The 13492-nt window shown below is 39.8% G+C and overlaps 1 protein-coding gene across 1 annotated transcript in view; it reads right to left on the reverse strand.

Moving 5' to 3' along the window:
* Nucleotides 1-6509: 6509 nt before the first annotated feature.
* ZC3H14 (zinc finger CCCH-type containing 14) overlaps nucleotides 6510-13492 on the reverse strand; it is a 36890-nt gene continuing 29907 nt past the window's right edge. Inside the window, exons 15-17 of the mRNA XM_084841158.1 lie at nucleotides 12057-12151; nucleotides 10336-10442; nucleotides 6510-10080 (exon numbers count right to left, since the gene is read on the reverse strand). Of these exons, the coding sequence (XP_084697284.1) occupies nucleotides 10074-10080; nucleotides 10336-10442; nucleotides 12057-12151 (209 nt within the window). The 3' untranslated portion in view covers nucleotides 6510-10073. The remainder of the gene's footprint in view (nucleotides 10081-10335; nucleotides 10443-12056; nucleotides 12152-13492) is intronic.

Here is a 13492-nt window from a genome sequence, read left to right on the forward strand (position 1 = left end):
TTCTTAACTGCAGTTTAACATTACATCCAAAAACTAAACTATGGTTAATCTTAAACTATTAACCACAGTTTGTCAGGTTCGCATTAAACAATCAAAAACAGATATGGAAGCTTTTGAACTCTTTTGGCCATAATGGAGAGGGAAAGGGAGTGTGCAAACCTCAGGTTCACTGTGTCTCATTTCCATCACAATAAATCATGGTTTATCCTTACATCTGAATACAGTCATAGTACTTCAACAGTAATCACAAACAAACCCCCCAAAATCTTATAATTTGTCCGTTAAATAGAAGAAACATCATATTAACCTTCTTGAATGGTCAGTTCACTGTTAAAAATAATTTCTAAAATATCTACAAGTTATTTTGAAGAAAATAATCTCATTCTTGCTTGTGAAACTTTTGTAAATTAGTAGTTCTAAAACATATCTGGTGAGAAAAAAAGGTTTTAAATAAATAATGAATGAAGGAGTAAGAAGTTGAGCCTGCACAAAGGAGGGCTATTTGGCTAAACATTTTATATTTCCAGAGCACTTAGCCTTTTTATGAATCTTGATTGGTTCATGGTAATGGCTATTTTTAAATGATTGAGCTTTTTGCCCTCTTTTATGTGACAGCTTTTCAGATATTTGAAGAGTACTATATGTTTCCCCCTTAGACTTCTCATCTTGATTACTGTATAAAGGAACACCTGCATTTCCCAAAAGAGAATCATACAATACTACTGATTTAAGATGCACTAAAACCATAAAAAGCCCTAAATACCTAAAAGATGACAGCTTCCAATCTTAGGACTGGCACAGATTGTTAAAAAGCATTTCTGATCATCAGTGGGGCTGCTGCGACAAGACTTAGGCCTTATGTGGACATGACAGCAGGTTTTGGTGGCGATTTGTGGGTTAATTAACCCACGAATTGCAGGGATGCGCACTGCATGCAAGCAGCTTCCAGTTTCTAGAAACCCATGGATTGTTCTTGGTTGTTTAACCCACAAACAAGCCGAAGTGCCTGGGATCAGATGTCACTGAAACAGTTTATGAGACCAGAAGCAGTTTGCACACAGCATGCATCCCTACAATTCATGGGTTGTCACTGAAAGGCACCATTATGTCCAACAGGGGCTTAGTTTGTTGTTGTTGTTGTTGTTGTTGTATTTATATCCCGCCTTTCCCCCCATACTAGGACTCAAGGTGGTTTTCCAACATTAAAAACTTGTACAGTTAAAACATATAAATAGAAATATACAAAAGTTAAAAATATAATTAAATCATCATATTACAATCGTATAAAATTTTAAAATTCAAAAAAGCCAACAACAATATAAACAATAATATCACTGGTCCAGACTATCTGTCCCCAAAGGCCTGCTGGAACAAAAATGTTTTTTCCTGCCTGCAAAAACATACCAAGGAGGTGCCACTCTTGCCTCCCTGGGAGTTCCAGAGCCTTGGGGCAGCCACCAAGAAGACCCTCTCCCGCGTTCCTACCAAGCAAGCCTGTGATGGGGGCGGGACCACAAGAAGCGCCTCGCCTGAAGATCTTAGGGCATGAGCAGGCTCATAGGGGAGAATACAGTCTTTCAGATAACCTAGACCCGAACCATATAGGGCTTTAAAGGTCATGACCAGCACTTTGAATTGTGCCTAGAAACATACTGGGAGCCAGTGAAGCTGTTTAACAGGGGAGTTGTATGCTCCCTGTAGCCAGCTCCAGTCAGCAGACTGGCAGCAGGTCTTTGAACCAGCTGAAGTTTCCAAACACTCTTCAAAGGCAGCCCCACGTACAGTGCGTTACAGTAATTCAAATGGGATGTAACTAAGGCATGTGTCACTGTGGCCAAGTCAGACTTCTCAAGGAATGGGTGCAGCTGGCACACTAGCTTTATCTGTGCAAATGCATTCCTGGCCACTGCTGAAACCTGGTTCAGGCTGGATCCAGAAGTACACCCAAGCTGTGAACCTGTGCTGAATGGGGGCACGTAACCCCATCCAGCACAAGCTGAATCCCTATTCCCTGATCTACCTTTTGACTGACCAGGAGTACCTCTGTCTTGTCTGGATCAAGCTTCAATTTATTTGCTCTCATCCAGTGCATTACTGCCAACAGACACCTTTATAGCACTGGAACAGCTTCCTTGGAATTAGATGGAAAGGAAAAGTAGAGTTGGGTGTCATCAGCATACTGGTGAGACCGAACTCCCAAACTCTGGACAACCTCTCCCAGTAGTTTCATGTATATGTTAAATAGCATGGGGGACAAAACAGAACCCTAAGGAACTCCACAGGCCAATGGCCAGGGAGTCGAACTGAAGTCCCCCAGCACCACCTTTTGGGTCCGTCCCTCCAGGAAGGAGTGGAGCCGCTGTAAAACAATGCCCTCCAAGTCCCATTCCAGTGAGGTGGCCCAGAAGAATACCATGGTCGATGGTATCAAAAGCCACTGAGAGGTCCAGCAGAACCAACAGGGACACGCTCCCCCTGTCTAGTTCCCGGTGTAGGTCATCCACTAAGGCGACCAAAGCTGTTTCTGTCCCATTACCAGGTCTGAAGCCAGATAGAAATGGGTCCAGATAATCTGTCTCATCCAGGAATCCCTGGAGTTGGGAGGCAACCACATGCTCCAATATCTTGCCCAGAAATTGTTTCCAGTAGCATTTTGCTCATGTACTTTCGACAGAAAAACGTTTGTTGACTTTGTTATGGATAGCAAATGTCTCAGCTCTCCTAAATACGCCATCCTGACTAATGCAGAGAATTAATATTGTAGGTCAAACTGAAATTTGCCATAGTAGCTACTACCATATTTTCTTGATTTGAGCACCCCTTACAGTGTTATTGCATGTGCTATGCTTGTAAATGTTTCTTCTCAACTACAGTCTGTTGGCTTTGTCTCCTCCTGCCCACCTTAATTCAGTACAGATAAATATGTGAGCATGCCAAAGCCTACTGTGTACACCAGTCACTGTGATATAAGCACTAAAACCTTTTCCTGGTTTTGTTACTTTTGAGCTTGTAGATATAAGCCTTGGCTTTGAAACCTGTGCTGTAACACCTCATAAATGACAGCGATTAAATCAGGGAGCACATTTTGATGGCTGAAGTTAAGAATACTTTGCATGCTTACCCAGTCGATAAGCCCATATAAATTGGGACTGCACTGGATGTTTTATTCATTTAAAATATTTATCTACCACACTTCATGATCAAATCATAGGGCGGTGTACAAAGTTCATTAAAACAACAATTAAAGTACAAAGATAATCCCCCCCATCTACTACACTAGGTATGAAAGTCAGGAAATGCCTGTGTAAACAGATGAATTTTCAAAGGTGCTGAAACATCATTAAGGGTGGTGCCTGTCACACTGCAGGAGGGAGAGAATTCAAAAGCTGTGGCACTACAAGAGAAAAGGTGTGTTATTTTATGAGAGTAGTGGAGGAAAATACAGAGAACTGCTATTCCACATGGGAAGTTATTTAGGGAGAAATGTGATATGATCATTGTGTAATTTGCCAAAGTTTTGTATACATTAGTGAATTTATTTTAATATATTTCTTAGCCACCTTCAAGACCATGGTCTTCCTAAAGTAGGTTACAAAGCAGCTAAAATTTAAACTATTTTAAAATAAACTAGTTTCAATAAAAGACAGTTTCAAATATTTAACAGCACCAAATACCATAAAATCTTTTCAATTAAAAGCCAGAGAGAACAAGTATGTTTTGAAAGCCCTCTTAAAAGCATTCACAGATGGAGCCAGTCATGTCTATCTCGGGGAAATTCCATAGGGTCCACCACTGAAGGCATTCTCTCTAGTGCCTCCCAGCCTTAATGATCTTAGTGGCAGGTCAGTAAGTAGGGTCTCTGAAGATGCTAATAAAGCATAGGCAGGTTCATACCGAAGGAGGCAGGTTCATACCGAAGTAGGCAGTACTTCAAGCAACTTCCAACATAAACCATTTTGCACTGGAATTGGGCCTGGAAACACACTGACAACCTGTGCAGTTAATACAAAGTTAGTGTAATATTATCTGTCTAGCTCCAGTAGAACATGACTGTACCAGCTGAAATTTCTGGGCCATTTTCTGAGCACAGACCTCATTACAGTAGTTCGGTCTGGATGTAACTAAGGCATGCATATCTGAGGCTAGAGAAGGACCCTCAAGCTACAGACTTGATCCTTCTGGTAGAGTACAAACACATCCAATACCATCTGAAAACCTCTATTCAGATTAGCAGATTTCCCCACCCAAAATACTTCTAACTTGCCTTGATTAAGCTTCAGTTTATTCACCCTCATCCATCCCAAAACTACCTATTCAGGAGTTCCACAGCCTCCCTGGGATTAGTAGGCGGAAACCAAAGGTACAGCAGCAAGTTATCCACATATTGGTGACGTTGTCGCCCAAGCCACCAGATGCCTTCTCCCAGGGGTTTCATGTGTGGAATACAAGTACTGGCTATGAAAGGGTCCACATCCCAAGCTATTTATTTTGAACACTCATGTGACCAGTACGAACTGGTTTTGAAATTTGCTTCAGTTTCAAGAACAGCTTGACACAAGCCATGGAGGACTGCTATTCAAGGGAGAGAAGCCCACAATCCCCTTCAAAATGTGGAATTCTGGCTATTTTAGGCATATCTATTGGATATCAAACTACATTTATTTGATTACGTCTTTGCACACATACATTAAAGACATGTATTGCCCATTTGTGGTTGAGCTGACGTATGAGCCAAGCGGAAAATACTTTATCAGCTTAATCTATTTAATGCTCCCACTTTAATACTAGTTCCCTTTATGTCCCTACAAAAATGGAAAGTAGTGGTTGAACAAGGTTCATTGCTGCTGAGACAAGATGTTCTTGCTGATTGAAGTAAAAGTAGTGGACAGAGCATTGGCCCAGAAGTTATATAGATGTAACTAAGGCATGCATAACTGAGGCTAGATTTGCTTTCCAGAGATGAGGTCACAGCTGACATTTAGTGAGATGGCATTTAGTGAGCTGAAATCCCAGATCCAGGCCATCACATATGCATCAATTTATCTTGAATAAACTGTTGACAACTGGCCTTCAGGTGTAAGCATTTGTATGATGTGGAGACAATGGCAACTACTATGCTCTGGTGTTCTAGAAGCCAAGCGATGTAGACAGAATACAAAGATGCATGTCCCTTTTTCAAACAGGCATTTTTTTAAAAATCACAAAATACATGTATGGATGAGGGTTCTATATTTACGTAAAAGCAAATATTAGAACCAAATAACTTGTTTCATACTAGACAAGTATAAAATTAACTTATTCAAAACTGCATTGTACAGATACTGAATGTCACTATGTTAATTTATGGCTTTGTAATACGTGGTCTTAGTTACAGCATGCGAGTATGCAGTAATTTCTGGTCTATATACACTGTGACTACAATGATACTCTCATATTGACTTCCCTCACCCTGGTCACATACTCACCCTTTCATCTCCTAGTCTATTTGATATCGGAGAAGAGGAAAAGAATTAACTAGTTCTAGCATTTTAGGATAAATAAGCATTTTAGGATACCAACTTGCCATACATATAAATGAAACAATCTCCTTGAGCAGGTTAGGTGGGCTCTTCTACAGACAATTCCACTGATAAATTCCAGTAAGTTATTTTCACAGCATGAAGACTGGCACATAGCTAGATTGCTGGAACTGTCTGAATGGTCCTAATGCCTTAGATACATCATACAAAACACACTATAGTCAAGATTCAAAATTTAGCTTATAAAGAATGTGGGAGCTGCAGATCCTATAATGGCTGCTGTTCTTTTATTTAAAAAAAAGACAGGCAAAAGCTGCCCTTAGACTCATCTTTTCTCCCAAGAGCAACTGCAGTCTATTATTGTTCCAAACTGAAAGAGAGAGAAAACCTCTGAGAGTTTGTTTTCCACCATTCTGTTGGGTATCATGCCAACTTCCTAACATTAAGAATACAGTTGTGAGCCTCCTTGTAAGTAGTGCTAAAGACAGATGGGTCACCTGGCCATGCTGACTTGTTATTGATGTGTGAACATGTAGTTCTTAACAAACATGGGAGCAGAAAAGCCATGTAGGAAGGGAAGTGTGTAGGGAGCCAAATGATTTAAGGGGCTCCAGGAGAGAAACAAAACTTTGCCAGAAAGAGATCACCAACTTAACAAACAGTACAGGCTATGAAGCACCACAACCTTCTGTATTGCACAGATAAACTGTCCCTTCTCAACCAGCCTCCCATCCAGATATTGCAAATGCCCTGGAAACCACTTATGCCCCCTTGGAGAGGCCTACCTCATACTCCTAAGAATTATTGCTGTTGGATAACCATTGACCCTGAGAACACCTTGATTTCACTGCATTTGCAAGCTATTGTGAACTGGGGACATATTTCAGTTTCATCTTTAATAAAAAATGGTCATTCTAGAAGTACCATTCTTCATAGATTCTTTTGAGTAAAGTAATTTTAGAGGACCAGCCTTTAGTCTATTTTTTTTTTCAAAAATGAAAACAAAATATACTGACAATTACAAATAAGTGATTCCATTATTAAGACTGCTCAAAAAAAGGTGTCTGATGTGGAACCCAATTATTTTACCCAGTATAAATGCTTGTTTCAGAAAGGCTTTCTGTTTGTATCAAAATACGTTGAGTGTAAATTCATCTTTCTGGTGAAACATGAGTATTAGTTCCAAGATTCCAGAATGTATCCTGCTATGGCCATGAAGGTCGGTGAATATTCTGAGAATCCTGTAAACTATTTTTTTAACCAAAAACCCAAATGCATGAAATTTTGCACAGACTCCATCACTTTGTGTTTCCCTGTTTTTGAAAAATCTTGGTGCTATCAATGCTCTTGACATTAAGTATGTTTTTCATTTTATTGCAAGTATTCCATTATGATGTTGTGCTTTTGGGGCTTGGAGCAGCTGTGGTAATTTAAATAGAACAACTGGCTGCTTAAATTCAAAGCTTCATAATAGCTACTAATTAAGTGAATTCTTGACTAGAGAACTTTGAGTTGGAAAAGCAGATTTATTTGCAAAAAAGATGCATTTTCATGTAAATGTGACTCAAGATTAATCACTTAGGGCAATACTGTAGTCCATATGATCTTACGATGGAACTGCTGTTACCTTTTGATAGCATGAATTGGTTGTCTGCTGTGTGTGTGTATTAAATTAATGGGGAAAACAGTTTTAACAACTTACTTAATGATGTATACAAGACTGATATAAAGTTACACGCATCTGAAAAACTTTTTCATTACAACATAGGAAAATTCTGCATCCTTAATGGGGTGGATTACAAGTGGCTAAGGAAGGTAACAAGTGGCTGAAGTAGCTACCCTTTCCATTCTGCTGGTGAAATTGAAACACTTGCATACTCCTACACTTACTCTAAATATGTCCACTTAGAGTTGGATCCAGATTTACGCTGGATCAATGGTACTGACTGAATTGGACTTCCCTGCTCTCTCCTTCCTACAGCAGCCCCTCCAACCCTCTGAAAATGCTACACAGAGGCAGGAGACCCTACTGAATGGTGTGAGCTGTGGTGTGGTGGGAGGGGGGTTCCTCAAAAATCAGGCAGAGGAAAGGGTAGATCCTGGATCCAATCCTTACTTGATATCCCCCTTGATATCCCCTGTGCCACTTACTTTGAAGTGAGTAGCACTGAAATCAACAGGACTTGCTTCCATATATAGATATATATTTTGGATCAGACTAAGAGGCCTTGGGAATGCAGTTAATATATTTGAGGATTTTGTTTGGCTTGGTTTGTATGAGTCCAGATTTGGGGGTTAGGGTGGTGGTGGTAGTAGGTACGGTATGAATGTACCCTTGTCTTGTACCTTGACAGTTAATTAATGCAGTGATGCATACCGGCCTAATCTGAGTTGGCAACGTAAAGTGGGCTGCTTAAGTGTGCTGCTGAAAGGGCTCAACGTTGCCTGACTACTGTGAAAACCAGTGACGGCTGTGAGAATGCAGACTTCTCAGTCTGAGAGCTCAGCAAAACAGCCAGTTATTATTCAGTGAAATAGGAATAACTCCCTGCTGTTTGAAAGCAGTCCCACAGTAACGTATAGAAAAAGACTGTCACAGCTAGAAAAAATTATTTGCATATTTTCAAATACCCTTGAAGTATTTTTGAATTAATCAAAAACAGCTTTCACTGACTGGAAAAACCACATTTTTGTCACTGTTCCTAATTTTAAAAATATTTTTGTTATGTCCTGCAATCTGTCTGTTTTAGTATATTTCACTCAGTTTACAACAGTAACCATTCTTTTCTAGGTCCACTACATTTCACTCTGAAGTGTTTGTCAGACAATCTTTGCTTTAACCAAAAATATATATCTTACATCAAACTAACCCAAAGGTGTATGTTAATTTGATACTGTAATAAAGGTTGTGTATTCCCTTTTGGGATTTCATCATAAAGAGCTAATCCCTGTGATCAAACAATCCTATAGTTTGTTATTTTAAAAGTTTATCAGTTAAGCCAGAGGGGTTTTTTTTTTGCATAAGTTATTATTTTTTTTATTAAAAAAAATAGCTGATACGAACTGGAATTTAAGTACATTATCTGCAACCTTAAAAAAAATCAACATAATTTCCTCAAGTGTTAAATTTCAGGCTTCAAGACTATATTTCTGAAATCTAAGTTTAAAATGTGGAGCTGTTTTCTGATATCTAATGTAAATATTTGTACAGAATATTATCTTTTGTATATTTTTGTGAAAATGTAGTTCCCCAAAAGATACAAAAGATTTAATAAAAATGTCATTCATGTTCTGCTTAATCTTTTATATTATATCCTAAGAAGCCCAAAAGAAAACTAATTTCTCTCAGTTAGATTACAAGATCTACCTATGGTCTTATAGTGTGATAAGAGTTCTTTCTCCAGTCAAATGCTTCAAAGCAAGCCGATATTTCAATGGAGGAATTTACAATGGGGCTTGCTACACTCTGTCATCCCTGAAACTGACCATCCAGATGACTGCATTTAACACTGCTACAGATGCAACATGGGTCTCTCTCTAAACTGTAGTTAGGAGATTGAGAGTGGCCTGTAGGATTGTATGCTCTCTCCCTGCAGTTCCTACCTGTCCTGGTACAAATTCCCCTTCACCACCTTATCGTGGCTGATGTCAGTACTTAAGGTTAACCGGACTGTGTCTTAATCAGAGTTTAATGCCCAACTTCAAATTCTGGTCTCAAATCCTGGTTAAATGGGAAACACATTTACACATGTACTGACTGACATACCCCTTTATGTATTCATTTTGACTTAGGTGGGAGAATGGTCCATCCTCCAGGGTAGAATGATCTGTGTGCATAGAGTGCTGGCTGCTGATCTTGTAACTGCAGCTATACATCTGCACCAGCCTAATCTCAAAAACAGTATAATTCAATCAGTCATTCACCCATTTATATTCCATTTATATCTTGCATACACAGGGTTCCCAGCTGGCCGCTCATTCTGGCAGTGACCAGGCCCAGACCCATCAGAATCACATACTTAAGTCGTCGGTAAACTGGTTACATTTCTTTACTTTATCTTTTCTTTAAAGAAATAAAGGAGAAATCTCTAGAAAAGGAGGAAGGCCCATACTGAAGGATATTTTCATAAAAGCGCATATGAGACATTCCATATTACTTAAGAGCTATTTCCCACGGCAAAATAATTTCTTTGTAATACTTAACAAAACCTCTTCTAGTCTTGAAATGAACGGTCCACCATAAACACTGTAAAACTGCAAGCAAAGGGGAAAAAGACAGCAGCCCAATGTGAGCAGGATAAAACCCGCCTTGAGATTTTAATTAAGGTTAAAGCAGAACCCTCTTCCCTACAGACGTTTTTTACAGTAAAAAATATGTAAAACCAGATATTAAATATACAAGTTTGAAAATGACATATTTCAAGTATGCAATCAACTTCATTTAAGAAACAATATATATTCGAGGCCTGGCATATGTGACGACGTTTACTGCACCTTGTTCCATCAACGAATATCCATCATAGTACAATGGTGAAAATTAATGGATTATGTGAATTATTCACTAGAAAAAAAGAGAGAAAAATGATCAAAGATTGCCTTCCTCTAAAGGTGATGTGATCATCATCGTCGTGCCCTAAAAATCACCAAACCCCAAATACTTCAAAATCAGGTACAACAACAGTGACATATAACAAGTTTTCAGCATGCAATAAAGCACTGCTCTTATTTTCTTTTATTTTTTCTCAAATAGCTGAGTTCTTGACTGTGCATTTTCATGTTTGATTAGTATGTGTGATTCAACAGAGAAATCAATTACCTAGTTTGGGTTCGAGTCCATTTCAAGGCATGACGTGGTGGTACAGAAACAGCAGGGTGGTAGAATGTGCAGTCTACTCTGGTACACTGGGTATTAAACCTACAATGCTAAGAAGATAAAGTAAGGGGTTCAGAAAAGGCTATTGCAAGGGAGTTCAGTTTAGCCTGCTTAGTCCATGTGCTACATATTACTTGCATATTTCTCTTAAAAGTATGGAATGCTTTTAATGGCATCTTTCAAATACATAATTTCAGTCATCCAAACACAGGTTGGAAAGCTTCTGCTTCTGTGGTTGTTTAAATTTAATTCCTACGGCCAGTTCAAAAATACATGTATATCACTCAATTTCTTGACATTTGATTATTGACAGAGGAATGTGTGAACTGAACCTTAAATTTGAGGTGATATGATAGTCCTATCTGTAGTGTCATCAGTGGCCCATTCACACATGCAAATCATCACTTGATGATGCATATGGGAGACAGATCCTAGAGTTCAATACAGGATGGTGAGATTGGAAATACCGAAATGCTGAACTTGAAAGTATAGGAAATCTTACAGGAAACGACACTCCACAATATAAAAACAGAATACAAGATGACTGAACCCTGCCTGAAGCCCTAGAATTTAAAGTAATTGATAAATAAGATTTGAGAGTAACAATTCTGGCAATCATTATATGAGCTCTTGGTTTACCAACTGACAATTCTTCAACTCTCTTGACCTGTTTTTGTTACAGATGTATCCAAGTTACAACCTGCCTGTGTTTATCTTTTAAATTATATTTCCATATAAGATAAGCAGGTTAGTTTTGTTGTTGTTGTTGTTCAGTCGTTCAGTCGTGTCCGACTCTTTGTGACCCCATGGACCATAGCACGCCAGGTCTTCCTGTCCTGAGCACTCTCCCGGAGTGTGCTCAGGTTCATATTCATTCCATCGGTGATGCTATCTAGCCATCTCATCCTCTGCCATCCCCTTCTCCTTTTGCCTTCAGTCTTTCCCAGCATCAGGGTCTTTTCCAGAGAGTTTTCTCTTCGCATTAGGTGGCCAAAATATTTGAGCTTCAGTATCTGTCCTTCCAATGAGCACTCAGGGTTGATTTCCTTTAGGATGGACTGATTTGACCTCCTTGCAGTCCAGGTTAGTTCTTAATAAATTAACATTTGACAGTTTTCCTCAAAATAAATGCAGACAACTATCTTGGGATGTCCTGAATGTCATGCAATCATCCCCTGATCCTACATACCTAATCAGGAGACTCTTTCCTGTCTCATCTCAGTCCCGTTCTTGATGCAGCTCTCAGTATCACAGCCATCTCTCTCTTTTTCCCCAAGGCCCCCACCTTTTCTTTTTTGTCTTTTCTAACTCTTTCTTATGTGCACACTATTCATATGTCCCAGGCACACCACATGGCTGTGTCTCCCTCTTGTGTGAACAATCCCTCCCTCCCTCTCTTGTACCACCAACTGCTTATTTTTCTCTGCATCCTTCCATATCTAGCTCTCTCCTCCCTTCCCTTCCAGATTAATGCATGCATTGTTTGTAGAAAGTCTTCAAACGCGATACAAGATACTCTTGGAGACAGGAAATATTAATAGCAATTATTAAATTTTCATTCCTTGGGACCAGAACAAGATTTTTAGGAGCCAGCATCAGATGTTTAGACTTCAGCCCAACTTTTCAAGATCCCCCTGCGGAAGAAATTAAAATAAGGTCCTTACTTTGGGATGATAGAAAGGGCATTCCATTTTCTTACAAGCTGGGAAAAATCGGCAAAGCTGGCTGGTAGAAGATGCTGGTGGTACTGGAGGTGGAGCTGTGAAAGCAATTGATGGAGAGGGGGAATAAATAAATACCAAGCACAAAAGTGAATGTGTAGTTAAATAACTGCATGTATTGCCAACATCTATGTGATTTCGACTCCTGGCTGATGCAATTCCTAACATTCAACTGAGGGAAATCATAGGCACGTGAGGCAGCAACCCTTGCTGTAGCTCAGAAGGTTTGGATCAGTCAGTGCCTGAGTGGGAGACAGTGGGAGAACGTTATGCACACTACTGCTTACTCCATAATGTAAAAAAGGCAGACTATAAATGTAATAAATGTAGTCATTCAAAACTGAAGTTCTGTTTGCTCTAGAAAGATACAGCAGTTAATTGAAACACATAAGCACTTCTAAAGGTTTGCTCAAACTGCAGCTTCTTGTCAAATTTCAGGGCATGTGAAATGTAAGAATGGCTCAAAGCCATGCAGTGCTTCAAGATGAAAAGAAATGGGATAAGGAAAACACAGATATGGGAGCCTTGGGTCCTCCAAAGAGGACATGGAAGCACCTAGTTAATGACACTGGCCCCATCACAGTCTTAGCAAATGGAGAAAGAGGAGAACCTTCCTGTCCCATCCCCCCCCCCCCCAGCTGTTGTCAGTTCTTGGTCACCAAGGGACATGGTTGGGTCCAGAAAACTGCTCTGCCCTGTCATGCTAGAAAACAAGCAGACAGTCACTTTTAACTTGCACACATTGAACAAAAACCTGCCAGCTTAGCATCCTGTATTGTTGCAACCTGAACATCACAAAGCACAAGAAATACAATTTGCAATGTACACAGCTACCAGCAGCTGCAATGACTTTCCCCTGTACATTTTGCACTGTTGTGTACTGGCTGGTTGAGTTGTTGGCTGGTATATTTTGTCTTATGCTTCTTGGGGAGTTCAGAAGAGCACTGCATACTTTTGGGGTTGTGGCTTGTATAGTACATGCATTTGTTGTCATGCATGTCTTTTACTGTTGGGTAATGGCAAGAATCATCTAGTGCTTGTACCACACTGTTGTGTTTTCAACAATGATTGCAGCCACCCAGGAGTGACAGGTTATCTACATGTGTCAACACCCCTCTCAATGACCTGCCCCACCAAAGCGAAGCTTAGCTGAGAACTGGCTGGAGTAGTGTAAGAAGAGCCCTGCTAGATCAAAGTCCATATCCCATTTCCCACTGTGGCCAGTCAGATGCCTCCAGGAAGCAACTGGTATTCAGGCAAACTGCCTCTGAACCTGGCAGTTCCACATCGTTATCCTGACTAGTAGTTATAATAGTCTACCTGCCTTTGGTTTCTGCTGTCACTCGCACATACTTCTCTAGCAAGCTCACATCAATCCT

Source organism: Heloderma suspectum, chromosome 1, assembly GCF_057233095.1.
Source record: "Heloderma suspectum isolate Gila_16-S chromosome 1, 16-S_ref, whole genome shotgun sequence".
Taxonomy (NCBI): domain Eukaryota; kingdom Metazoa; phylum Chordata; class Lepidosauria; order Squamata; family Helodermatidae; genus Heloderma; species Heloderma suspectum.